General features: G+C 38.5%; 1 protein-coding gene across 1 annotated transcript in view; it reads right to left on the bottom strand.

The window, feature by feature from the left end:
- cdnf (cerebral dopamine neurotrophic factor) overlaps positions 1 to 16,502 on the bottom strand; it is a 37,453-nt gene that overhangs the window by 5,250 nt on the left and 15,701 nt on the right. The window contains exons 2-3 of the mRNA XM_039760533.1: positions 7,849 to 7,976; positions 6,859 to 7,000 (exon numbers count right to left, since the gene is read on the bottom strand). Coding sequence (XP_039616467.1) covers positions 6,859 to 7,000; positions 7,849 to 7,976 — 270 coding nt within the window. The remainder of the gene's footprint in view (positions 1 to 6,858; positions 7,001 to 7,848; positions 7,977 to 16,502) is intronic.

Here is a 16,502-nt window from a genome sequence, read left to right as displayed (position 1 = left end):
GCTCTTATTTGAAAATCTTTGGCATTAGCATTCATATTAAAACTTTCAAGAAAAAAGCAGGTTATCACATAATTAAATGGGCCTATATCTAATGTGGATTGAAAATCGACACTAGCCAAATACAGCAAAAGAAAATAAATAAGACAAAATATATTGCTTTAAGGAAAACGGAGATGGGATCTAGTGATTATAGTGATTTAACTTGATTATTACAGTGATTCAGCTTGATTTTGAGACAAAACCACAACATTACATTATTGTAACATAATTATCAATTGAAGGATAACAAATTAGCATGGAAAGTTTGTTATGTACTAACCTGGTAGGCTTATTTGAAATACTGTCCAAATTTTGAATACTTAAATATTTATAAAGGGTATTATTGTGAAAGCACACCAGATTTCCTTACCAATAATGGTAAATACAGTAGTATACTACAATACCCCCACTATCCCCCCAATATCCCTCCCCACAAAAATGGATCTATTCAAAAACCTGTTTAATACATTACAAGGCTGCAACATTGGGCACAAGACAGAAACCATCAATAGAAAATGTGCTAGAACATCACAGGACATACACACTCCCAAATATCATGCTCATTTGGAGTCATTAATTAACCTAACACACATTGGACTGGGCTCAGAATTCAAACCCAGGATGGTGTTTTGAGGCAGGCTCCTCACTCTCTGTATGGATTTCACATTTTCTTGCTAGGTTTCTTATAGTTTCTGCCTAAATCACAATGTACATGTTTGTTTAACTGGTATTGACTGTATATATACAGAGTGAGGGCATTCTATCTATGGGTGATTTTTGTCTAATGATGCTTGCTGCCAGTGCTTGTAAAGTAGGCTAAGAAAGGGAAATAATGGATGGGTGAATGGACAGATGGACAGACGCATGGATAGATGGATAGATTTAATCCAAACTCTTAATTGTCAAAAGAGTTTCAATATACAGTATATCCCTTATCAGTCCCACAAGTGTTGCCTAACTTAAACAAAAATGTTCCTTAATCAGTACTTGTCATTAACTGTGAGTCTTACTTGTTCATTTCATCAGTAAAAATGTCTAAAAGCGTAAGTGACACATTTCTGATAAATGCAGTGTGGCCTGAAGGGTGTGCTCCTGCTCCTCAAACCTGACACAGACAGACACATGCACATGTCCGGCAATACACTATATGGGCTTTTATTTTTGTCCTGGGAAACTCTTTGCTTAAATGTTTCCCAATAATGTTTCACAATAAAGCACAAAGCACAACACACATCCCTTCCTTCTTCATGTCTTTCTCTTTTCTTGCTGCCTCCTCCTTCCTCCAGCAAGCTTTGTCATTTCCCTCCCGAGTCTGGCTCCTAATGCTGAGGCAACTAGCTCCTTTAATGCTGCACTCAGTGTCCCATAAGCATGGTCCGAAAGCACTTCTGGGTGAGGTGGAAGCCCAACAAAGTAGGGTTCATCAGTCACTGCAGTCCCATGGTGCCCGGTGGGAATCTGTGGTGTTGTAGCAACATGGGGGGCTACCATCTAGTGATCTGGGGGAGATAATGCTCTGTGCATGCTCTTTCCCCCAATAATTCCATTAGAACCTTGCCAAGAAGGCATCCTGGCAAGGTAAGAACCCTGACTGTTCACCACAGCAGATATCTAGAGTAAGACAGGAACCATGCACATGTAATACACACCCTCATGGTGGGTCAGATATACGCACCTCTTTGGGATTTAGGAAAAAACTAAAATATCTGTGAAAGCCCTAAAGGAAAAGAGGGCTAAGCTGTGAACTGAATCCTATTTCTTGCACCTGAGAGGCAGGTGTGCCAGCATGGCCCATTTACTGAGCCTATTTATCCAATATTTTATCCAATTATCATTGAGAACTGAGAACCAGTTGTGCATGGAATTTCAAAAGTTATTTAAACTCTCTTCAGCCAAGTTAGAGTTACTATTTAAATTAAAATCATATATTTAATGATTGGTTCCTGCCTTGTGCCCTGTGTTGGCTGGGATTGGCTCCAGCAGACCCCCGTGAACCTATTCGGATTCAGCGGGTTAGGAAATGGATGGATGGATGGATATTTAATACATGGAATGAAAACTGATGTATAAGAAGAAACATCAACACAGACACAGATTGAGCACATCTCACCAGTTTTTGTATGTTTATATTGGTTACCCGTGTCTTCTAAAATTGACTTCAAAATACTACTAATACTATATAAAAATTTAAATAATCTTGCTCTTTCCTATATTTTGGAGTGTCTGCCCCCTGACATTCCAAATTGTAACCTTAGCTCTTCTAATAGTGGTCTGCTTATTATTCCAAGAGACAAGCATAAAAGAAGAAAGGAGGCAGCCCTTTGCTCTTACTGTATGCACAAGAAATTTGGAATGCTTTACCAATAGAGATACACCACACTAACACATTTTAAAAAACTCCTAAAAACCCACCTTTTTATTTTGGCCTTTTTGTAACTGTATTTCAGTTCCACCTTTAAGAAATTAGATATGCAAAGAATTACCATTCTCTTCAGTTAACCTGCAAACCTTATAAATCTTGACTTTTTCTGTGGTGTTGATTTGTACCACCACCACCTGATCAAAGTCTTGTGCAGCCATCTGTGATATTTAAATGTTTGAATGAAAGCAATGTGAAGGGCACTGCCCGGGAACCGTACCCCGCCAAGATGCCCACAGTGTGTAAGGACAGGAAGATACAGCTTACACAGGGCTTTGTCTCTCACAGGACACTAGACGGCAGCCCCATTGATTCCCACAGGACACCATGGGAACTAAAGTTCTTTGACTCAGCCCTGCAGGGTTCTGTGAGTGCTAAACGGACTGAAGAGTCCTAATTTGACGGGCTCTCACCACACCCAGAAGAACTTCCGAGCTACAGCTTCGGAACACCAGAAGAACTTCCAGTTGTAACATAAAAGGAGATGCCTGCCACAACTCTGGGAGCTAGAGTGAGGAGGAGGAGGACAAAGCTTGCTGGAGGAGTGGAGGAGGCAGTGACCAAGAGAGAGAAGAAGACCAAGATGACAGAGTTGCAGAGAGCTGTGTACTCTTGCAACTTTGTAGATAGATAGATAGATAGATAGATAGATAGATAGATAGATAGATAGATAGATAGATAGATAGATAGATAGATAGATACTTTATTAATCCCAAGGGGAAATTCACATAATCCAGCAGCAGCATACTGATAAAAAAAAACAATATTAAATTAAAGAGTAATAAAAATGCAGGTAAAAACAGGCAATAACTTTGTATAATGTTAACGTTTACCCCCCCCGGGGTGGAACTGAAGAGTCGCATAGTGTGGGGGAGGAATGATCTTCTCAGTCTGTCAGTGGAGCAGGACAGTGAAAACAGTCTGTCGCTGAAGCTGCTCCTCTGTCTGGAGATGATCCTGTTCAGTGGATGCAGTGGATTCTCCATGATTGACAAGAGCCTGCTCAGCACCCGTTGCTCTACCACGGATGTCAAACTGTCCAGCTCCGTGCCTACAATAGAGCCTGCCTTCCTCACCAGTGTGTCAAAGCGTGAGGTGTCCTTCTTCTTTATGCTGCCTCCCCAGCACATCACTGCGTAGAAGAGGGCGATCGCCACAACTGTCTGATAGAACATCTGCAGCATCTTATTGCAGATGTTAAAGGACGCCAATCTTCTAAGGAAGTATAGCCGGCTCTGTCCTTTCCTGCACAGAGCATCAGTATTGGCAGTCCAGTCCAATTTATTATCCAGCTGCACTCCCAGGTATTTATAGGTCTGCACTCTCTGCACACAGTTGCCACTGATAATCACAGGGTCCATGAGGGGCCTGGGTCTCCTAAAATCCACCACCAGCTCCTTGGTTTGGCTCGTGTTCAGGTGTAAGTGGTTTGAGTCGCACCATTTAACAAAGTCCTTGATTAGGTTCCTATACTCCTTCTCCTGCCCACTCCTGATACAGCCCACAATAGCAGTGTAATCAGCGAACTTTTGCACATGGCAGGACTCCGAGTTGTACTGGAAGTCCGATGTATATTATTGTATATAATTTATGCATGATTTTTCTTAACTAATTTTAATTTGATTTTCTTTCAATGTAACTACTTCTTTGATATCTTGTAAAGCACTGAAAATGTGCTAAAGAAATAAATGTTGCTTTAGAGAAAAACTCCATACAGACAGTAACCCTCAGCATCCGCCATCCGCCTTATTCACCTACTGTAGGCGTCGTTAACAGGCTAGTTGCCCTTTCTTCAACAAAACTGACCAGCACCAAGGGAGCAGATGGGAGCAGGCAGGCATCTCCACCTGAGAGTCCATCAAATGGACACACCTTCCACAGAAGCTTCTCTGTGTGTACACAAACAGGTAATTACAAGAGCGCATTTTTCTTTCACATAAAGAAACAGTGCACTCTAAACTGCCTAATAAAAATTATCTTAAGGTTCTTTGAAATATTCTTTTGTAAGGCTTTTCCTCACAATGGCTTAATGGTTTATGGAGCCTAAAGCTCATTCCAGCTGCATCTGGTCAGAGCAGCCTTCAACCCAGAATGAAGCACCAGTCCATCACAGAGCCTACACATGCATAATTCCTTATTAACACTCACAACAGCTGAGTTTAGAATCAGAAGTTATCCTAATATGCACACCTTTGTTGGAAGACAACCAGAATACTTGGGCAAAACTGCACATTCGCATAAGGTAAAATCCACACAGGCAATGAGCAGATGTCAGATTTGGTAATGCACTGGTAAGCTGCTGCTTCACTGACCAAGCTCCAAATACATAATGAAAAAATCAGCCATACAGTACTTCCATGTAAATTTAACTGTAGTGATACCACAGGAAATCACACAGTGGAAGTTTTTACAGTACAATACAACTGATTGTGTAGTGCAATAATATACAATCAAGCACACTAACTTTTATTTATTATACTTAATAATGATAATAATACATTTTATTTTTATACTCTGTACTTATATTTATTATGCATACAAATAAATGTAGAGTAAAATGAACAAGAAATTGAGTGAGCAACTTAAATTTGTAACTAAACACATTGGGTCAAATGATAAAAGCAAACTGCACAGATTGACAGATTGGCGCAGGGTGGCTTAATGCTCCATCCATGTCGACCTTTACAGATTTAGGTGTATTTGTGAGTGTTAATTTCTTTCTTTTCATCATCCAGCATGTACTGTGGTAGGGCAAACAAAGCTGTCCGCTATCTTCACTTATAAATTTCTACTGAGTGTGTGAGTGCATGTGCATGCTTGAACGTCCTTGCATGTGTGTATGTACACATATAATTAATTTAATTATGTATCTCAAAAACTATTCATGTAAAATTTTACACATCATTAGGCCTAGTCCCATGACTATAGAGAGCAGACTGCAAAAATCCCAGATAAATTAAACAATTTCTGCTGCATATACTGTAGATCAAGTCATTTTTGAAGGATATGGAGATAAATGCAACGCAACTTTTCTGAAAAAGATGGGTTATTTTTTTCAGAAGTTATTGTGTTGCATAGGTTTCCACAGACACCATGCTAAAGTCAACTTTTCTTGATGCTTTGAAGATCATAGAATCAGAATCTGAATTTAACTGGATAGTAAATTTTTGATTATTTCACCAAACTTCTATTTACATGGAAGTGAAAAGGAAATTTTCAAAAACTGCCAGAAATATAGAGGAGAGATGAAAACAACTGTCTGCCATGACTTGCATTCACAGGAGGCAAAAACCAAATCTGAATACCTGAACGTTAAAAACATCACTTTCAAGGGAGGCCATTCCAAATATAGACTAAAGCACAAGTCTGCCTCACTATTTATGACATAACATCTCATACACAGGAAAGAGAAAGGCAAACCTATCTGGCCACTTCAGACTGTTTAGCGGTGGAGTTCATTTAAAGGGCAGCATTTATATATAAACACTTTGGAATAAAACACACCCATCAGGATTTCCTTCACAGCTGTAGGCAATTCAAAGGTTATTCAATAATGCAAACATCATACATGTACTCTCAAGTCTGCTAATCCAATTCAAGGTCACAGATTACTGAGTCTAAACAGCAGCACGGATTATAAGGTAGGAAACAACTCTGGACAACAGGCTAGGCCATCACAGGCCCATCCAAAGACACACCAGTGTGCTCATACTGGGCACATTTATAATAGAGCTTTCATAGAAGCAAGTGTGCCAACTGAGGAAAAGCACAATCAGGCAAAATTTATGCATTTTGGTCTAGTAAAAACACCATGCCAAGGAGGTGTACAATACAGAGCCCCCTTACAATTGTTAACTTTTTTGTTTTAACATTTGAGTAAGTAAGTCACTCAGGTTTAAATAATAAGTTAGTGGTAAGAACTGAAATGATAGCTTTGTGATGTAGCACACCGCCTACAACTGAAAACACTATCATGTTCTCACTAACAAGGTCAGCAATGAAACATAAAAGTGCAACATAAAAGTGCATAAAATGTTGCAATCTGTCCACTAATTTTAATTTTATCTTTTGGCAGCTGAACCATGGCCTGACTTAGTCAGTCATTCCTGCATGAACAACACCAATATGTCAGTCCGGAAGTGCTGGAGCAGGCTGGCTCTTAAAATCGCCTTTCCTGGTGGGTTAGGGGAATACTTTCCATCTTAGAACAGAAGGCCCACCAGCTGGGATGTCAACAGGACAGGCTTACTGGAATACTGGCCCATGATGAAATCAGACGAGGTCATCACTTGACACCCACGCTCCTGATATATCAGATCTAGTGCTGTCATATTGTAAACTGATAAGGGGAAAAAAAGTAAAAAAATGTCTTACCAAATTAACAATAAAAAAAAACATACCATATCTTAGTTCACATATCTGGCTGTCCTTCTTTTGAAGTTTTTCACAGATTTTATGCACTGGAACATGGTAGCTTAGTGGCCGAGTTACCTCACTGGTTATCTTTGTTGCTGCATCACTTGTGGCTCCCAGGTAGTAGCACTATTTTAAAGAAAAAATGGATGTTTTAAGAGAGCATCAACAATCACTAATTGCTTAACATTCAAGCTGATCAAACAACTTTGGGAACTGATACAACAAACCAGACTACAGCTTGATGGAACAAATGGTCTCCTCTTATTCATCAAATGTCCCTACATCCAAGTGCACTAGCCAGTCTAGACATGAAATCATCCACTCATCCATTATCAAACTTAATTCAGTAGCTTTTATTGGCTGCACTGAGCTTAAAGCAGGAACCCACCCTAGAAAGCTTCTCAGTCCATCACAGGACATTTACAAATCAACACAACATCTTCAGCAAAAATGTTGAACAGAAAAAATAAAACCCACCACAAGCAACCTCTCATTGGTTAGGACAAAGCCACACCTCCCAGAATAGAAGAAGAGGTAGATTTACTGAGAGACTAAAAGAACACATTTTATCAAGCTGTGTCTGTGTGGAGCCTGCACATTCCCTTTGTGTTTGCATGGGTCTTCTCTGAAGACTCCAACGTCCTACCACATATCAGATTTAGGTCAGTTTGGTAATTATTAGTGAATCTGGCTGAATGTGTTTCCAAGTTGGTTCCTGCCTTGAACCCAATGCTGTCAACTATATAGTTGAAAATGTGAGCTAATAAAATGGAAATATGAATTATTATGTTAATTGCCAGTAACGAAAACACTTGACTTATAGTTTTCATACTCTTTCTCTGTATGTTTAGCTTTTGTTTGCTCGGAGGTTGATGCGCTTCCTGCAATCAGTGTTGAGACTATGCTTTTTCAAATAACAAAGTTTTCCTGTAAGAATAAACTGATCAATATTGTACTATGAAATTTGCACCTACCAGTCTGCTTTCTTTTCCTCTGGCAACTCTGCAGGCAATATTCAGCTCATTTTCAACAGTTGCAGGAGTAAAATCTTTATATTTTGTTTTCAATGTCTGGTAAAGTTTTTCTAAGAATCCATTGCACACTAAAAGAGAAAATATGGAAAATCTGTCATATTTGTCCAGGAGATAAACAGGATAAAATGAAGCACTGTCCTTACACCCAAGTAAATGCCATGACCAAGTATCAAAAGTTGTGCATTCTGGACCTGCCTTCTTGAGCTATCGTGGAAGGTGCCAGAGTAGGCTTTGATACTCAGCTAACCCTGAATTGGTTCAGGCAGGTGGAAATCTTCAAAATTCATTCTGGAAGCACTAAAGTATTTCAAATTTGGGGTGTGTGGGGATACATACAGTTCCATCATTACTGTCAAGCCATGTCTCAGTAAGAAAGAAAAAGTCCAGTTCAAAATCATCAATAATTCTACCAATTAAAACAGATTTATAACACAGATTAAGAACATTAGGTAGAGTTTATGGGATGGCTCAGCAAATCATTTCTTAGTACATTTCATAGAAATCAAGTTGTTAAGATCAGAGATCCTAATAAAACTTTTGCTAAGACAGCAGTGCTACAAAGGTAGCATGGAATCATATCAAAAAGGCTTTTTTTTTTTTTTTACATTTTTTTATTAATAAAATCAAAAAGAAATCCACATGACAGAAGAAGAAGCAATCAATATATGAATAAAATGTAAATGGTGCCCCTTTGCCACTTTCCCCATCCCGTTCCGATGTCCAATGCCATGCCACCATGTACCGCAGCAGTGCTAATCACCCAACCAAGGGAGAGACAGCATAGGTTTATGCACTCATAAAAGATTTCACTTTGGAAACAGCAAACTGCCAGTCATGCTGGAGATGCTGGATGCTCCATTTTTAAGTGAATCAGATTATAAAAGGCAGACATCCAGTTCTGTATTCTAATCTTGTTCAGGGTCTTCCAAGATTTACACTGGAGCACAGAGACAAAGTAGCCTGACAGGTCCAAGAACATAAGAATACTGTATATGACAAGGGAGGAATAGGAACTGATAGCACTGAAGAAGTAGAGCAGGAGATTGGACACCAGAAAGCCAAAACAGGAGGGTAAAACCACTACATGTGCATAAATCTCCCTGGAACATTTGGTGGAAAAAAGTGACAAAAGGGATTATGATAATGAATAAATGAATGAATAAAGAGAAGAATCACACAAACAATTACTTAATATAAAAAATAATAATTCGGCTACCTCTCTGGAATATCCTTTACAGGTTTTTGTCCTGCCGAGTAGTCTTATGATGTGAGTTTATAAAATTTTGCCTAGTTCTCCACTACATTAAGAAGCACATTTTTTATGTATTTGAGGGCAACAAATTAAGTTCTTTTACTTAAATTTACTTTTGATTTTGTTTTCCTATGTTTGTAAATTTTTCAATTACAGTGACAATGTTTTGTTTTCTATAGGCACTGCCATATTAGGAACAGTTTGGTTTACAGTTGTTACCATGCTTCCATAAGGATTCAACTAAAATACTGTGTGGTATTTTGTTATTTAGCATTCTTGGATTGATCTTGTGCTTTTAGAAGTCAACTATGTTTTTAGTTTAGTGTTTCTAACTCTGATATTTGCCATTATTTGATCTCCCAGCATAAACATTTGGTCCATTTATTGAGTACATCTATTCTTCCAATAATTTTTTCACTTTAAACGTGTCGCAAGCGGCTGGGGGTGGTACCCAGCCGGGATGCCCAGAAGGACTGGAGGGGGGGTTACGCCTCCTCCAGACCATGAGGGGGCAATGGCCCTGGTGCCTATGGGGACCACGGGAAAGGATCATGGAAGCTCAACCCTATAGGGGCCCGTGGTCACCGCCACGGGGCGCCCAAATGCCTGAGGAGCCCTGGCCCTCAGCACTTCCGCCACACCCAGAGGTGCTGGGGGGAAGAAGACCAGGGACACCCAGAGTACTTCCGGGTGCACGGCCGGCACTTCCGCCACACCAGGGAGTGTTAGCAGAAGATCACTGGGAGGCACCTGGAGCACGTCCGGGTGGGTTTAAAGGGGGCAGTCCCCCTCTATTCAATGGCTGGAGTCGGGTGGAAGAAGGACAGAGCTCGGAGGAGAGGAGTGGAGGCGGACCTGAAGAGAGAGGCATTGGATAAGAGGCCTGAACTTTGTGGGTGAATAGTACGGGAGTACTGGGTTGTGTGCTGTCACTTGTGTAAATATGTACAATAAACGTGTGTATGGTGTTGAACCTATGGTGTCCGCCTGTCTGTGTCCAAGCCGGCTTCCACAAGCATCACCTTTCCACTGTTTCGCAGAATGACCAGGTGGGGTGACTTGCCCACTTGACCACTTCCCGAGAACTGCACCAGACCACATTCATTCTCTAACTTGCTCTTGGCTTTTTCTATCCTTTTATAATTGCTTCTTTACAAACTCACACCAAAAATTAAAGCAAAAGTCAATGTCACAAAGACCACCTTAACCCAAATAAGCCACAAGTTACAACATATTTTCAAACTACTTATCTTGAAGTGACATTTCAATTAAGAAATAATTTAATCTAATTAGGATTTTTAAATAAAACTGAGAGGAATACAATATAACAAAAGAAAAGAAGTAATAACAAATAATGTAAAAAGTACTAAATAAAAGAAACAAAAACAACTCGTTAATGGGAATATATAATACCAAATATCACCACTGGAAACACTAAACTAAAAAAATAGTTGAATTAAAAATTACTGAATAAAAGAAAGAAAAAAACAAAGCTTTAAATGAACTAATTAATAGGAATATATACAATAATTGAAACAATCACAATTCTAAATCAAGATGGCACGGTGGCGCAGTGGTGGCGCTGCTACCTCGCAGTAAGGAGACCTGGGTTCACTTCCCGGGTCCTCCCTGCGTGGAGTTTACATGTTCTCCCTGTGTCTGCGTGGGTTTCCTCCCATAATCCAAAGACACGCAAGTTAGGTGTATTGGCAATCCTAAATTGTCCCTAGTGTGTGGGTGTGTGTGTGCCCTGCCCGGGATTTGTTCCTGCCTTGTGCCCTGTGCAGGCAGGGATTGGTTCCAGGATATAGTGGGTTGGATAATGACTGACAATTCTAAATCCTAACCACAATTCAACATCTAAAAGTAAATTGAGTACATCGAAAACACCAAAGAAGGTTGCCAAAAATATGGTATTGCTATTGACAAATGAATAAAACTGAAAAACAATAAATCCCTTCCTTACAGGGGAACCGCTGCAAAGAAAAATAGATGTTGCTCTTTTTTAGAGATTCAGAAAAGAACTATGGGAGACACTCGTTGAAGGCGGGTTAAAACATAGAGCCAGGAGCGGAGCCTTAGTGAGAACATGACATCTTCCACCACTGAGCCTTTTTCCTAACTCTCCCCTTATCTTTGGAGCCTTTAGACAACTGATTCACAACCAGGGTCAACAGAAACCCTCTTTAGCTGACATCAGGCCAGAACTGCCCCCAGGTGTGTAATGCTGCTCATTTGCATTACAGACTCTTTGGGACAAGTTATCTGTGCTTGTAGCCAAATGCACAGATTGATCTTTGGGTTCCACGTCAATATAAGAGAAGGAGGCTCTTGGCCTATGCATGCACAATATTTAGACACGTGATGGGGCAAGAGTGAAAACAAACATTGAAGGAGCCTGCTGCCCCCCCAGACAAACAGAGAAGACTCTATGAACTAATAATAATAACAAAAGATTTATTACTATTTTTGATAGAATAAAGCAAATACAAGTTTTTAACAGAACCAAGATGCTAAAACCAAAACTCAAGTTGATAAATGGAATGCTATGAGTCATTAACCAGAAAGTTTGTTCAAGGTTTTTCACCAATGTGCAAGTCGATTTTCAAGTGCCACGTCCGTATAAGAGAAAGAGGCGTGTGCCCTATGCATGAATAACAATTATCCACGTGCAGATAAAAACAAACCTTGAAGGAACCTGACAAAACACAAGAGACTCTATGAAATAATAATAATAATAATGAAAGGTTTATTACTATTTACAATATTTCTGTCTTTCTGATAAAAGAAAAAGTGCAAAGCATCAGCACAGACAGTTTGGATAAACCTGATATTCTTACAAAGCAGCATGGGTGGCTAACAAACTTTCATAAGGACATTCTGTGTATATTAGGACAAGTCTTATTGTGATAAATCTGGGGCAGGTCTATGGACAGGACTTCAATTCAGAGCAATCGGCAAATATTTGAAGGGGTTGATGGAGGGAGGCCTTGACTAGCACACAGTTTAAAGAGAGTTGGTGATTCAGCAGGAGGAAAGGTTCAGAGGGGAGCTGAAGCAGTCTTTTATACATGGCATCTATGAGTGAAAGTTTTAAAGAAGCGACTCCTCCACCCTATGTGCAGGTTACAAGTACAAGGTGATGTGGCCTTTCTTTACAGAGCGTGTATTCGTTCGTGTGTGACGTGATTCATCAACTTAAAGAGATGTGTATCTTTAGTAATAGAGGTTTTGATGTCCTGGGATGCTAATTGTTTTAATTTGAAATGTTTGCAGTTGGCCCTGCAGTGGGTTGGCGCCCTGCCCAGGGTTTTTTTCCTATCTTGCAACCTGTGTTGGCTGGGATTGGCTCCAGCAGACCCCCGTGACCCTGTAGTTAGGATATAACGGGTTGGATAATGGATGGATGTTTGCAGTTGTTTTATTTTTTTTTTGTCCTTAGTCTGGTGATGCCTTTTTATTTTTTGTTTTGAGTGTGCCCCCCACCCCACTTTATATGTATTTTCAAACTACTGGCCATGGTTTTAATGGTAATTATGCCCATTTCCAGTTACACGTATTGAGGTCAAGGGACATAATTTGTCCACACCTCCTATGTATGAATGTGCGAAGTACTAAGTGAAAACTAAAACAAAGTTGCGTGAGGACTTTTGTTTTGTTATTCTAACTTTGACTTGTACTGCTTAGGCAGTTTGGAAAAGTTTTGGGATCAGAAGATGATACTTAGTCAAAATAACTGGCCTGAGATAAAAAAAAAAACCCAGACGTAACGCAAACTACAAAGCCAAAAGACTAAACCAGAATTCTACTTGCAAGAACAGAGCACAAGAAAATATGTCAGGGAAGTTAATACAATGAAACAGACATGCATGAGGAAGTGCATGACTCTGTACATGTACTTTATACCGCTATAACAGAAATGTCATATGCTACACACTTCTGGTCATTTCCTCATAGCCACAATATGGCAAAAGCATCTCGAAATGGCAGGGCTCATGGAAAAACAAAATGGCATCAGAAAATGACAAACTATTTTCAGACCTTTTAAAATGTGTTCAAAACTAAAAATAAATTGATTCGCTAACTTCAAAAACTTAAAATTTCAGGTATACTTCTCAAAAGAAAACTATTCTAAACAACCCCACTTAATAACAGAATTTTGCTTTTGTGTTTCTAATATCGTTGCTTGGTTTGCCTATTTACTGTATAATTCTGTGATACTACCCTATTATTATGATTTTTACAATTGATGAATTTTATAATATCCTTATCCTTAAAGGCCAACTTAGTTATGGGAAGTTAGGGAGGCCCTTGAGGCTGTAGCAAAATAGAGAATAAAAACAAAACTGACTGCCATTATGAACAATTCTGCACATGTTCTTTCTGACACACTAACACTGAAGACTTTCAGCCAACAAATTATTCAGCAGAAGTGTTTCAAGAAACACTACCGGGGCTCCTTTCTACCAACAGCAATACGTCTGCATAATGCCCCAGTAGGACTGTGACAGCCTTTCTTTTGAATTTTCTTGCTTTATAGTCATTCTGCTGTGTGTTCAGACCATAGTGTGTCTATCTATCTATCTATCTATCTATCTATCTATCTATCTATCTATCTATCTATCTATCTATCTATCTATCTATCTATCTATCTATCTATCTTTAATGAGATTCTGTAAAAATCCAATGTTCACCATGCAAGTTCTTTATAAAAGTTTTAAAAGAAGAGTGGCAGTGAACAGAGTTGTCAGGTCATTTTAGAGATTGGTAGGCAAGTATAAATATTATGTGCCAAAATGCACAGGGAGCTACACTAAGCTCGCAGTTAAGAAATGAGCAAAGTCAAACACGGTAACCGTAAGACACACAAAATGGTGTTGACTGTGAAAAATATGTATACAAAATAATGAAAATTTACCAAAGTAAAGAATAACTATAAATGAAGAACAATTAAAGAAAATATGATCTGACACTAAACAAGTATGAATAACAAGTCGTTAATGTGAGCCTGATAGTTATATTTTTGGTTGGTTAGCAATCATCCTTTATCCTCAATAGCTATGATATAATTAATATCAGCCATTTTTCCCTATAAATGGAGACATGGAAGAATTGCAAATACATCCCCTTTTCGGATTCTTTAGCAACGCCTCACTCTGTCTTTTTTATGCTTCTTTCTGTTTGCTTTTGTCTGCATGTTTTTTTCAGCTTTTGCTCAAAGTATTTGGGCATTTTTTGTTTTGCATGTTTATATAAAAATCTTGCCTGTTTGATGTCACTTTCCATTAGAACAATATGTCTCGTATTCCTATATTTACATTTTTTGTGCAGACTGAGTCACCACAGTAACTCTTCTTTATGTTTATTTAGAATTACAAAATCTTGATGTAAAGGAGCTTAACAATTGATGCAATTTTTTTTTTTTTATGAACAGTAAGTGAGGAGTAATTTGTTTTTCTAATGGTGTCTATGTGTTTTGTTTCATTTTATTGTTTATAACTGTCATGCTATTTACTTAAATAAATGTAAAGACACTTTAATATTATCTGCCTGGATAAATTTGATAGAAACTAAAATGATTCAAGTAAATTGTCATTTCCAGCACATTTTTGTATAAAGTAAGAATCCTTAAATTGGTGATTTTTCTCCCACAAATTTCTAAAATCTAGTCTTAGACATTTCCTGGTATTAAGTCAAAATGTAAGGCAATTACTTAAATGCACTGTACATATGAATGCAATGTGGCAAGCAATGATGACACCAGTTGTGCTCTGTCCCACTTTACAGAAGTGATGTAGTATTGGGCAAGATGACAATGCAGTCAAATCAAGGTAAGTTAGTATGCGGTCACTTTGTTTTGTGTGAGTCTGGAAACTGACAGCAGCATTTTGAATTTCATGTAATCAACTAAGACTTTGTGCAATACTAAAAAATGATACTTTAACTGCAATGTAACAAAAGAAAGCACAGCAGACTTTCTGCCTTTCTGGTAAAGAACAAGGCTACACTTGGTTAACATTTTGAAGATCACAGAATGAAGTTTTGACTGCCGCTAAGATGCAAGGATCAAGGTTCTTTAGGTATTACTCAGAGCCTTAGCTAGTGGTTAGTGGGTTAGATTAGCAGGCATCACAGTTCATGGCGAAGTCATTAAGCTCAGTTGAGCTAAAGATCCTGTAAGAAGCAGTTGTATTTTATGTGATTAGCTATTCAATCCCACTATTCTATTTGGAGATAAACAGCTTTATTTCAGCGTTTCTGGTGCCTCTTCCCTCTCTCTTTCTCTAGTCATATGAATCCCCCATGGAACAATAATGTAATACCTTATGCTTTGCATCAAATTTGGTTCTCTTCATTTCATAAAAACGTCTGGCTTTTATTAGTGTGTTCTTGGGTTCTGCACTTATTTTATCTTCTCCTTAGTACATTAGGAGAAAAGCAACTTACCACACAGAATTATAATGCCTTGAGGAATACAGCTTGGAAACATATCACAAGCCAACAGATGATACTTCATCACAAAGTCCTCAGATTACTTCCAGCTACACAATAGTTTCAATGTTATGTTGCCCCCCAACACCTAATCCATTTAGCAAATTTAGATTCTTTCCTATCTCTGGATTTTCTGCACATATTTTGGGACTATTACCTTCTTACCAATTCCAGGGCTTTTTTAAATAGTATTTCCTGTGCTGAAATATTCATATTTCTCCCAACAGATGTCTTGCATAAAAAATGAATTTGTCTAACCGATGTTGCAGGATTTGAAAAAGCAGGTTTGGAAAATGGATGAAGGTTAAACAGTACAACATACTGCAACAAACTTTTTCCCGATTTTTCCAAATTTCAGTTCATATTACTATTCCTTGTTTAGCATCTATGCCACCAGGACTTGAAGTATTGTTCCTCACAAAGGATTTGCTCAGAGCACATGTACCAACAAAGAACTTCAATTTAGGCATTAAGCAACAAGTAAAACACTGCTTTTCATTAGATTGTTTCATTGTAGTTGAGTTGTTCAGCTGAAGGTGGGTTTACCAGAGTGTAAAACATTAGCAGTAACATGACAAGAACTAGACTGTTAAAGAAATGTTTCATTAGAGAAAACAGACGTCCTTCAAAATGTCTTAACCTGTCTACCAGGAAGAGTTACATGGGATAATAAAATGATTTGCATTTTGAAAATACAGAAATACAGGGCACAATCCAAACTTCTGGTATTTACTTTCCAAAAAATAATTGATGACAGAAACTTGGCCGGTCCTACTTTATCTTATGGTCCCATTATATTTATCCAGGAGTGCTACACTAATTTCAACCAAAAATATTTCAGACAAAAAAA

The sequence above is a fragment of the Polypterus senegalus genome, chromosome 8 (assembly GCF_016835505.1).
Source record: "Polypterus senegalus isolate Bchr_013 chromosome 8, ASM1683550v1, whole genome shotgun sequence".
NCBI lineage: Eukaryota > Metazoa > Chordata > Cladistia > Polypteriformes > Polypteridae > Polypterus > Polypterus senegalus.
Note: the sequence above shows the minus strand (reverse complement) of the source record. Positions and strands in the feature narration are given on the sequence as shown.